At 30.5% G+C, this 13,104-nt stretch overlaps 1 protein-coding gene across 1 annotated transcript in view; it reads left to right on the forward strand.

The window, feature by feature from the left end:
• LOC123290794 overlaps positions 1 to 13,104 on the forward strand; it is a 42,505-nt gene that overhangs the window by 837 nt on the left and 28,564 nt on the right. Inside the window, exons 2-6 of the mRNA XM_044871126.1 lie at positions 1,656 to 1,741; positions 3,075 to 3,305; positions 4,636 to 4,833; positions 6,535 to 7,161; positions 11,794 to 12,065. Coding sequence (XP_044727061.1) covers positions 1,656 to 1,741; positions 3,075 to 3,305; positions 4,636 to 4,833; positions 6,535 to 7,161; positions 11,794 to 12,065 — 1,414 coding nt within the window. The remainder of the gene's footprint in view (positions 1 to 1,655; positions 1,742 to 3,074; positions 3,306 to 4,635; positions 4,834 to 6,534; positions 7,162 to 11,793; positions 12,066 to 13,104) is intronic.

Genomic DNA, 13,104 nt, shown 5'->3' on the forward strand with positions numbered 1-13,104 from the left:
AATTTGTTGAAAATAGGGTGAAGTATGGACCCAAACCGTATTCGTTACCGTTTCATCAGCTTTTTAACCCTTGCAAAAACGGGTGATAAACATCACAAAAAATTTTCTTTGAAAAATTTTAACCTGTATCTATTAATCCCCGCTCCTTCCAAATTTGAATTTTTTTTGTTTTAGAGCAACTAGATCTGAAAATACCAAAAATTATGTTATCTGTTCGTTGTAATCAAATTTTATGGCATGAACCTCTACATGAAGTATAATTCCGATTTAGATTTTGTACACTTTATACTAGTACTTTTTGGGGGGGTTGGGGTTTTTTTTTTAAAAATTTCAAAAAAAAAAACTATGCGTCAAATAAAAAAAAGTTCAAATAAAAGTTCTAGCTGAAGTCATTGTGCACATTTGTGTTTTTTTTCGACTTTCTAGCTTCAAAGTTGACCGAGATATGCCAATTTTAAAATGGTGCATTTTTTGCTCATTCAATCAAATGAAAAACGACCCATCTTTGTAAACCGTTAGAGATAGAACAAAAGTTTAAATGTAAAAGTTGTTTCTTACAAAAAAATAACCAACTTTTGTTTGAAATATTATTTGCGAGGGCTTCTAGAATATACTTTCGAAAATTTCGAAAGTATTTCCAAGAATTTTTTTTTCATTTTTCGAGAATGTTTCACAAGACTACTAGTTGAAGCTATCGGCAAATTTTCAACTAGCTATTTTTTACAGTTTTGGAAAAAATGGACACGAAATTTTTTTCCTAAGTTGCTCCATGACGGGTAAACAGCGATGTTTACGAAAGAATGATTCAATCTGAAGTTGATTATTTATTAATAAGGAATAACTTTTCTTCTATCTCTAACGGTTTACAAGATGGATCATTTTTTATTTGATTGAATGAGCAAAATAATTCTATTTTTAAATGGGCATATCTCGTTCAATTTTGAAGCTAGAAAGTCAAAAACAAAAATTTTCAAAATTAAATCAGCTAGATGTTTTATTTGAACTTTTTATTTTATCTGATGCATAGTTATTTTATAATTTGTAAAAAACTTATTAAAACTCCTAACTACTCCCCAAAAGAGGGGGTTAGGCATCCCCCTGAGTGGCTGATTTTTTGGTACGAAGTTTTTACAGCCTAATAAACAACTGAAAAATTTGAAAGATACAATTTTTTTAGTTAATTTTGTTGTGCTATTATTTGAAAATGCAAAAAATTATGTTCTCCGTTCTTTGTAGTCAAATTTTGCGGCATGAACCTCTATAAAGTATAACTCCGATTTAGATAAATTTGTAGACATAAATCTAATACCGTATGGGGTTCGCGGGGTAATCAAAGTTATTTTTCCAAAAATTATACATTTGAAACGGTAACAAGAGAGTATGATCTCGATAATAATGATTTATCCCGAAGATGTTTTTCTACTTGGAAAATTTGTCCGTAGATAGAAACATCAAACAGTAATTAGTTACTGATCCTTATTTCAAACCGACTCCATAAAAAACTTTGTTCGCTTAAAAATTTCTAAATTTACATAGGTTATTTTAACTGAATTATCGTAACAGAACACTGATGTTATGGATATCATAGAAGGATAAAAATTTTTTTAAAAATTACTTTTTGTTGTATTACTAAGTAAAATAATATAATTTTTTAGCTTCTCCAACTTATCATCTGCAATACGTGATTAATCATGAAGATCCCAATCAACAAGTATTTCATAATGCAGCTGGTCATCAACAGGTAAGATTTTGTTATTATTTCTCACCTAAACAGCATTTAGTATGATAGTTTATTATGAAAAAGTAAAATAAGTTTTCAATTTTGATAAGAAATCACTTCGCGTCGTCTACCATGAATTTTATAGTGAAAACATTTTTTAATCTAATAGTAAATTATTTATATCTTGGCTTCTTAACTCACTTGGGATCCTAAACCTGTTGACGTAAACTTACATACTTGGAGTTAAGGAATACTATAATATTATATTAAAACATTCAATATTTTTTTAACAATCTTTTCTCAAATACCTAGTAGGCCTCTGGCGCAACTCCAATTTCACTCCCGAACCTTCGACATCAACCGCGCAAAACCAATTTCTTGATAATATATGTTGTGAGACACCTGGCTTTTAAATTGACATAAGTATGGCCATTCGGAACATACAAAAAATTTTCCCCATAAGTTTCAAGCAATTTCGCTAACAATTTTTGTTTTAAAACGTTTTTTCGAAAAACGTTAGCTTTCGGAGGAAATGTGACTTAAAAATATGTCATTATTGCATTTAATCGAAAGAAAATACGTTAGCTTCAGAAAATTATTTTATACAAAAGTTATCAAGGGCGATAAAAGTTATTCGTCTCTTAAGTCCAGGTAAATTTTGAAGACCATTTGAAGATCAAGAACAAATGACCTTGAAACTAGAATTTCAGGACAAAGTCATGGGCATAGAGGAATATTCTCTTTTGCCCTTCATAAACTTTGGCTAAAGCATTTTTCTGTAGTTTGCGCTTTTTCTTTCGATTAATTGCAATAATGACATATTTTTAATAATGACATAACAACGATTTTTGAAATAATTTAATTAGATTTTTTAATAAGGATCAAAGCAGATGTCAGAACATGATTTCTCCCATCAAACTCTGCAACATCAAGTTATTTTTTGAATGGTTAGCTACAAAACTTGATTGGTTAGCCATAATAGGTTAAAATAGTCCACTCTGTATATCATAATTTAAAAAATTGTATATCTTAAAGTTGTTTTCATAAAATATTCATTAGCTGATCAGCATAGCAAGTAGTCAGTGGCGGATTTAGGCTTAAGTCCATGAGGTCTGGGCCTAGGGCGGACATATTTAAGGGAAGCCGAAATTTAACAAATTTATTTTAATTTTAAAAATTGTTATTGAAACCCATCGACGTATTTCTTATAAAAAAGGCACCCGGCGATGCCTTGAGAATAAAGTTCCATCACCACCAAATCAAATAGTTTGTACCAATTAATCGTATAATGTTAAAAAGCTTAATATAAATGATGATGTTTGGTTTTTTGGTTAACATCACAAATATTTTTTAGGTAATGTTACAACCGGCTGAACAACATACAATAGTAAATTCCCCGGTTAAACAACCGGGAATGATCTCTGATCAACAAAATGCACAACATTCTCAAACGATTTATCATCAAACTGTAACATCACCAAATCATGGACAAACTCAATATGTTACACATCATACACCAGGGAATGTCCAACAGATACAAACGTCTCCTCAGCAGCAACAATTTATTCAACAATCACCAGTTCAAGTAATTGTTGCTCTATATAATTTGTTATAATAGCATTTTAGCTTAGAAATATGGCTTTAAGTAAGGGTAAAGCTCGGTATATGGCCTTGCTTTCTCGTCAATCAGGGATTTTTCTGAAGAAAGTTTAAAAAAAAAAAATTTTCCTTTGTCATCTCGGTAACTCGTACTGTCGATATACTGTGTATTAATTATAAAGAATCGAATCGGTCAAGTGGTATAACTCGTCAACACTCGCGTTATGAGCATCTTGTTCACGCCTGATTTAAAACAATAATAACTTTTATTTTTCAAATGGTATGTGTGGTTGAAGGTTTTTTTGTCTTCATATAATTTTATCTATTTCCGAATTAGGAATTTTTCATATTTTTTTTATCTGCATACAGTTTTTAAAATATATTTTTTCAAGTCCTTCAAAAAATTGTGAGAGTTTCTCTCATCACGATAATAAAAATGTATGCGAAAAAATATCAATTTCGGTAATTTTCGGATCTGTTCGTGTACTCACTATATTAAAAAAACATGTGATAGAAATATGGTGAAATTAGTTAAAATGAATTTAATTATTTAGATTATTTCTCTGCTGTAATTTTTACCCACAAATATATAAAAAAATTGGACCAATAGGGTTTCTGGCAAGATGAGAAGAAAGATATTTTAATTACGAAGAAAGTTGCTTGCAAAAAACTGTTCATGGAAAAAATTGATTAAAATTAATTTAATTAAAAATAGTCATTAACACTTTTCGATAGAAAAACTATGATAGGCGTGTTTATAAATCTATAAAATTTCATAAAAAATGTCTCATCTGGTTATCAGATGGGTGAAGATCTGTATACCGTCTCCTGTACTAATATGATCATCCATAGAATTTGATAGGCCTTTTCATTTTAAAATCAGGATTCACTTTTATTTCGGACTAAATGTTTAATAACCAAGGGATAAAATGAATAACTAATATCTTCTGTCTTAGTCCAATTTATTGCTGTCAGTCCGAAAAAATAAACTCTGCACTTGCTTTTATGACATGATGAAAAGGCCTATTTTTGATTACTTCGTTACTATAGAATAATTTTCTTCGAAATAAGTTTAATTTTTGAGTAAAACTATTACTTCTGTAAAACTCGTGTCCATACAAAACATGGTCCGCTGTAGAGAAAAAGGTCATATCGCTAAAAACTTCAAGACCAGCTCGCGCCTCTTAGATTTATGTATACAGTGAGCCGATCTAGTATCAATTTTATTTTGAAATATTGTATATAAGAAAACTATCGAAATTATGTTTAGGTGGCTTTTTAGAATATATATAAATTGTATCTTTTATATCTTTTAGCAACCTGTTGAACAACAATATATTATTCAACAAGCAGAACCCACGCCTGTACAACAACATGAAATTCAAACAGATTTTAGACAACAACAACATGTACCTCAACAACAACAAATATTCTACGCGACCCCTGTTAGTGAAGAATCTCGTATAATAACAAACATGGAACCTCAACAACAAGTTCAACAAGGGCAACAACAGGTCAGTTATTTTACAAATTATAACGCACAATTCGCATTAATCTAGGATTGCTTTTGGAAGCTCCTACCACGCAAAGTAAAGCTCAAAATAAGTCTTCCTAACTTATTACAAAGTTCCTCCATTTTCGGGTTATAGGATCCTAATAAATGTTTTGGTATAATTAGCTGAAAATTTTATATGTTGATTCTTTATATGATCCTGATCGAAAGTCATAATGACTACAAGCCAAACAAAGAGACAGTTTTTGAGATTTTTATGTGAAAATGCAATTTTTTGCAAATTGTGAAGTGCATGGTGCTTGACTTAATGGTATACCCAAATACTTGCAAAATCACGCATTTACATTCGTATATGTATAATATATAAACAAGCGACCCTATTCACCTTCGCATTCCCCAAGTACGCACTTGGCTTATCCTCAAGTAGGCACCCGGTCATCGGCGTGGATAGAAAATTTCTTTTATAGAAGTAACTAGGATTGTAATGAAATAATTATAAAAATTCTTTCTGCGTTATTTACTGAAATATACAGGGTGTAAAAAAAGTAGTATTATATTGATTTACTGCGCTACCGCAATATAAATAAGCACGTTTTTCAAATTTGACTTCCGAATAGCTAGGTCTACTTTTCGAGAAATTTTTCAAAAAGTACGAAACCCGTTTTTTCGCTGTGTTTCGCAAATTCTGTAACAAAGCTAAACAATTTTATTCTGGCAAAATATTTAACGACATTTGAAAGAAATCACCAATTTTGTGACCTTCGGGGACGCTGAACTGACCAAAAATATCTGTTACTATTTGGACACGTGTATCTAAAAGTAACTTACATACAAAGTGCTGACTATTTTTCAAAATTTAAACCCATTTTGGGGGTAATTTTTTAAACTTTAATATTTAGCGAATTCCTAAAATAATAGAAAGATTACAGTCTGCTTATTTTTCAGACAAAATACATCTAAAGACATGAAAATTGAATTTTATTTAAACGCTTTTAAAAAATTCTCATCCCCATAAAACATAATAATCCCCATAAAAAGTTTTTGATTTTGGGCTGTCGAAGGCGTTTCTTCTATGTAAAAGGTGTCTATTTGAATTTATTATTCTGCCATTCGGCTGTAGATATTAATTGCCTTAAATGATTATTTACCAAACAGACAGCAGATGATAATGATTCTTGAATTTAATGACCCTTAATCTTTTAGAATCCGGCTAATAAAGAACATTAATGCTAATAATATATTCATTCAAATAAGATCCTAAGACCAGGTGCTTTTGGAGGGACGTCCTTACAAATTTTTATCATTCATCGATTAAAATTGACCTCGGTGTACAAATTTTAAATTATGCTTGCCTTCGTTTGGCACTTTCACCTACCAAAAAAAAAAAACTGTTTTATATGCAAAATTAGAATCCAATGATGAAACAAATATTTGGCACTAACAGCTAGAGGTTTTATTTTAAAATCTCGCTGTTATATGATTTTCCATGAGTTAAAATCTTACTCATCTTGAGGATTCAAAAATATAAAAAACGTTTTTATTTTATTTAAAGGAGCCTCTCTATCAAATAACTAGAAAAGCTGCAATATTTCGAGCCTATATGAGTAACTTAATTGCCAAAAAAACTTTTACCTGATGATTTATACTCTGATACTGTTATTTAATGCAATTTATTAATTTTTTTCAATACTTTAAATTTTAGCAACCACCTGACGATCCACAACAAAATATTGATCCGCATTTGCAACAATACCAAAGATTTTTAGATGCTCAAAAGGTGAAAATGGATAGTATGGCATCGTACGAGGCACAGCAAGTACGAGAACGTGGTATGCAACAACAACAATATCAACAACCAAATATGCAAGAGCAACAGCAAAATCGAAATATTCAACATTATAATCCTATACAACAATCAATGATTGTACAGCAACAATCACCTGTACAACAACAACAGCCAATGCAGCAACAACCTATGCAGTCTATGCAACCACAACAGCCTATGCAACAACAACCAATTCCGCAACAACAACCTATGCAACAACAACAACAACCCATGCAGCAGCAACAAACCATGCAGCAACAGCAACCACCCATGCAGCAACAGCAACCAATGCAACCACAACCTATGCAGCAACAGCAACCCATGCAACAACAACAGCAACCTTTACAACAACAACAACAACCTATGCAACAACAACAGCCTATGCAACAACAGCCTATGCAACAACAGCCCATGCAACAACAACCAATGCCGCAACAGCAACCAATGCAACAACAACCAATGCCACAACAACAATCCATGCAGCAACAACATTTACCTCACCAGGTATGTTGATATCATTTTTTTATTTCTTAAATGACATTGTTAAGACCACAGAAAAGACGAAGTTACTACTCTTTCAGTTAAACTCTTTCAAGTATATATATATATATATATATATATATATATATATATATGTCTCGTTACAGTATGACCGAAAGTACTACCTTAAATGATAAAAAATAATTAGAAAATTCGCTTCGAAAGATGTACATTCCAAAAATCATATCGACAAATTAACTTTTATGCATTTTTTCACTAAAATATCGAACAGCAAGAAATACTTGCTGAAATTACACCCTTAACAGTTATCAAAATTAAAATTGAACAAAATCTACTTACAATTTAAATTATTGTGGTCTAGGTCAAAAATTATCCTTAATTAACGTATTTATAATGAATTTTTGATGAAAATATGATATAAAATATTACGTATTTTTGAAGATAATTAGGTTTTATCGCCTTACTAATCAGACACAATATTATTTACAATAAGGTGAAAATGAGTAATATACAGTGTGTATTCAAGTGCAGGAAACTATCTGGGCTACTGGCCCCGAATTACCGGCAGATTTTTTGCATTACCTTCAAAATACTGTTCTGAACGTAATGTAAATACATCAGCCACGTATCAGCCCTTCCACTTGGGGGTGGCTTAGATCGCAAGTGTCTCCGAATTTATAGCTGATGTTTTGGCAAACTATTTTTAACATTCTGACAAAACATCAGCCAATTTTTTTTTGCATGTTTGACTCTCTAGTCGCCTGGCTGATGTTTTAGCATTTGTTTGAGTGCCGTAACAGAATTATCAAAGCTTTAACCAATTAAAGTATTTAGTCCGCGGGACATCACTTTTTTTGTTAAACGATTAATCATACTTGAAACTTCGTGAGTGGCTTCCTTTTGGTGAGCTTACCAAACTTTCTCTTTACGACTATTTACGAAAGTACTGCGTTTTTAATCATGAGCATGATAACATCATTTTAAAATATTTTGTCCAACAAAAATATTGCACCGATGAGCTTGCCTACCACCTCGAACATTCCGTAATTAAGAATTTTTGTTTTTAAATATATACATAGTTCACTTTTGCTGAATTTTTTAATAATTGTTAATGTTATCAAGTGGTCATAGTGTCCGATAAATTTCCTGCACCGTTTTTTTAGACCGTATTAGGCTTAGAATCTTTACTAATTATAAGCATTATAGTTTTCTCTGTTTTCAAACTTAATTGACGAGTATGACAATATTTATTCACACTAGTTAAAGCTCTCCTCATTCTTCCTATTTCTTGTGATAACAGGACAACTTTTAAATTTTGAAAGAATTTAACTTTGAAAATCATTTTACACCAAAGTAAAAGCCCTATAGATTTGTTGTTTAATCCAAGTTATAGCCCATTTATTTTTAAAACTCTACATTTTTGTCCAAAGATACAACACCTGCATGTAACTTAGGATAAGCATGATTGTACCCTTGTACAAATAGTATAATAGCTTTTTTAGATCTAAAAATAAAACTATTACTTATTATTGTTGTTCACATTTAATTATGCACACAATATTTACATCATGGTCTGTTTGACCAATTTTGATATATAATATGTTACATTCAATCGTAAACTAATTTGACAAATGCTTGTCTAGTAATCTTAATTAAAGAGAATTGAAAAAAATACACTCGAACCAGGACTCGAACCCGGACTTCTTGGATTCATGTCAAGCGCCCTACCAATTAGGCTATTCGAGTTCTAGACACGAATGCAATTTTTTTTCAACTCAATGATTTTTTTTACTTTGTTTATCCACTTTATTTATTATTATTACTTATTATTGTTGTTCACATTTAATTATGCACACAATATTTACATCATGGTCTGTTTGACCAATTTTGATATATAATATGTTACATTCAATCGTAAACTAATTTGACAAATGCTTGTCTAGTAATCTTAATTAAAGAGAATTGAAAAAAATACACTCGAACCAGGACTCGAACCCGGACTTCTTGGATTCATGTTAAGCGCCCTACCAATTAGGCTATTCGAGTTCTAGACACGAATGCAATTTTTTTCAACTCAATGATTTTTTTTTACTTTGTTTATCCACTTTATTTATTATTATTACTTATTATTGTTGTTCACATTTAATTATGCACACAAACTATTCATCTGTGCAATTATTAAAAGTATTATAAATATAACTATTTTCATCTGTACAAAAATTAAAAATGCAAATTTTGTCATAAAAATTGGTATATGGATATAAAAAAAATATTCTAAGCAACTTTTCCTAATAATTTTTTTCGATATCTCTAACCATCTCTGACGCTAGGCTAAATATTAAGAATCGTCCCTATTTGTCAATTTGTAGTAGGTTGAGTTTAAAGTTCAGATTTCGGTTAAATATCTTAAAAAATGCAAGCCATCAACCTGCATGACTGCAAAATTTCAAAACGATGTTCCTATAAATTTATAACGAAAATATGAGGGTGCTTCCACGGGTGTCTTCAAGACATCCTGTATATACAAATATACAAACATACAATAATATTTTACTTAGCCTGTGATAAATAACGCTTTCATTCTTACTTTTCAGCATCCCATCTTAAATTTAACAGGTTTTAACATCACAAATATACTAATAGCCTTTTTTTTTTAACAAATAGATAGAAACGAAAAAATTACACAGAATTCGGGTCCTCTAGATATCCGGTCTAGGACGTAACCTGTTCGTGTTTATTTCATTTGTATGCTTGATTTATTCTTTTTGTTGTGTACGTTATAAGTCAGTCTCTCATACATGATATTTTTAATAACTTTTTTTATATTAACACATTAGACAACAGGATGTATTTTTGTCTAGCAAATAATAGCGGAGTTGGTTACGCCCTAGACCGGATATCTAGAGGACCCGGATTCAAGTTCCGACTTCTGTGTAATTTTTTCGTTTCTTTCTATTTGTTCAAAAGAAAATACGTAATGGCGTTTTCCATTGAAACGTACAGTTTCGACCTCATATGTTAAGTGGTGGTATAATGTGTTTATATAACAAAAAGTTATTAAAAATATAATGTATGAGAGATTTTGACTTATAAATTACGCAACACATTTGGAATAAATGTAAAAAGTTTAGTTTCATAACAAAAAAAAAATGTACATATAGCCTGTCTATAGTAGTCTCTATTAGTCTATGGTAATCGCTCATTTTTTTATGTTGACAAAAACACTCTCTAACAAGTTTAATCCAAATTCATTTAAGAATTTCATTTGTTTTGAATATTGTGTCATTTACTTATTTAGGTTAAAATTTTATAAAATTTAACAGAATTTTATTTTGATTACCATCGGTTATAACTTAATAAAAATATTGATTTAAGAAAAAGTTAATAAAGTTAATTGTTTTCTTCAATATTTGTATAAGTTTTCTTTTGTTTTCCATTTGTATGGAAAAAATATTTATAAAATGTTGTCTAAATTTGGCTTTTCAAAGGTAAATTATTTCCACTTTTACAAATATAATTGTTTTAATATTTAATTTTTTGTATTCAATTTAATTTTTATTCATTCTTTTTTTAACAATACTTACATGGAAGATTGTACCGAATTTTATTTTGATTACCATAGGTTTGAGAAAAAATTAATAAAGTTAATTGTTTTCTTCTATATTGTAAATTTTTTTTGTTTATGTCATAAAATGGGGAATGGGATGATCAAATATCTCCCGAAATTCACAAATAAAGTGCTTTGGTTTAAGATGTGGAATACATAATGGTACTTGGATGAATCACATAAAAAATTCTAAAACACTCTAAATTACATATCTTAAGTCAAATTAAACGCTTTTCCCAGCTCCATGTAATTATCGTGGCCTCCGACAGCTAGGAAAAAAAAACATAAAATATCAAAATATTTTAGACTAAGTAGCATGTTTAATTTTAGTTAATTTCATTATACAGGGTGGGTTATTAATATCTATAATGGCTAATAGCTCTAGTTTTAGGCTAGTTTTGTACTTCTTTGACTTGTACAATCAAAAAATAACTTAAACAAGAATTGTAAAGTTTGGTTGGGGACATCATGTTCTGACATCAGATTGGACCTAGTTCTTCAGGTTGCTGTAATAGCTAATTTATATTCTAAACGGTAAGAGGTAGAATAACACTTTAAATTAGAAAGTTGATCCTCAATAAAAAACTAACCTTTTTTCGAAAATGGTTAGCTTTCAGAGGAAATGTGACTTTAAAATATATCTTTATAGAATTTAATCGAAAGCAAATACGCTTAAAGTTTATCGATAGTTGAAGGTGTAAGTCAAGAGACTCAGGCGAATGTCCTCTACTGCCCTTGACAACTTTTGGCTAAAATATTTTTGTTTGAAAAGTTAAGAGAATATAACTTTGACATCCTATAGGCATTTTTCTCGCAAATATAATTATGATTATCCTTGTATGGTTATTTATGAACAAATAGTATTATTGTTTGTAATATTTTATCTTAATTAGTAAAGCAGTCACTCAAAAAGTGAAAACTTCGTGGTTCGTACCCGCATTGGATGTGTTTTATTTCATACATCAATAATAATTAAGTAGGAATTTTGTTCATTATTTAAACGATTATTAAAATTTAAAAAAATTTAGCTGGCAGATAATCAAATTGTTCAACTACAAGATGGGCGACAAATGACTGTTGCTGAATGGAAACGAATTCAACAACAGCAACAAATGTTACAACAGCAGCAGCAACAACAACAACAAATTCAACCTCAACAAGTGCAGCCGCAACAACAAATGCCACCTCAAGCTCAAATGCAAAGTGCTCCACGTAAACCAACACCACAATTAAATCAACAAAACAATAGTATGGTTTCAAATAGTCCAGCAATTACTAACGCACTTCTACAACAAAACAGGTTAGTTTTTTGCCTTCCTACAATAGGAATAGGCGCGTGTATAACTGAAGTAGTCGAAATAGTTAATAATAATAATAATAATAAAACATAACAGAAGTACCGCTATTGATGCATTTCCGTTGTTCAATTTCATAGTTGAAATAGAATGATAGAATGCTCATTATAGAACAATAAAGCCCATTCAAAAATAGTAAATTTATTGTAAACTGTCGCAAAAACTAACAATATTACTCGTTTGAACGTTAAAACAAAATAAATTTTTATGCAGTTGTGAATGTGAAATATAAACAGATCATTGATGCAGCTGATTCCGGTCATACGATCATGCGCATTGAATACCATCCTTCGGTATTATGTGTTTTTCCGTCAGCTGTTTGAATATTGTATTTTTGGTCTTAGTTAATCTACTCTGTGAAGCTAAAATATACATACTAGGTATACGCTGGGCTAATCTATTTAAAATATATGATCTAAGGACGGTACCGCCAGACACGTTTAATTCTGTAGTGACAGTCACAATTTATTTTTCGATTTGATAGAAATTTGAAGAAAAAAAAATTAATAACTTTGAAAGTAATGGCTGTTTGTGTTGATCCAGTTCCAACCCAACCTCCTTACAATGATCATCACTAATTCTTGGAGATTTTTTTTTTAAATTAACACAATGGCGGCCTCTGAAAATTTTTTCCAGATTTTCGGGTAAAATCAACAGTAAATTGTTTATAAAAAATCGAAATTAAAAAAAAAAACCCTTCGACCAGGCGCTAGGCGATAGTTTTGAGAAAAACGCATTTGAAATTTTACTCTCAATTTACGTAAAGTAATACGTATTATTTAGGTATTTACATCGAGTCATATATTCCTGGCAAAATATCTATTTGATGTTGTCTACGTAGCATTCTATCTTCTCTAGTGTTGTCGTTAGCGCGCTTATCTGCAGATCGCTTGCAGCTGCTGCTAGCTACTTGCTCTCGAACGTTCCAGAGCGCCCTTTGCTAATTATCGAATAACTCGAAAAGTATTTTTCGGATTTACTTCA

This window comes from Chrysoperla carnea, chromosome 1, assembly GCF_905475395.1.
Source record: "Chrysoperla carnea chromosome 1, inChrCarn1.1, whole genome shotgun sequence".
Taxonomy (NCBI): Eukaryota; Metazoa; Arthropoda; class Insecta; order Neuroptera; family Chrysopidae; genus Chrysoperla; species Chrysoperla carnea.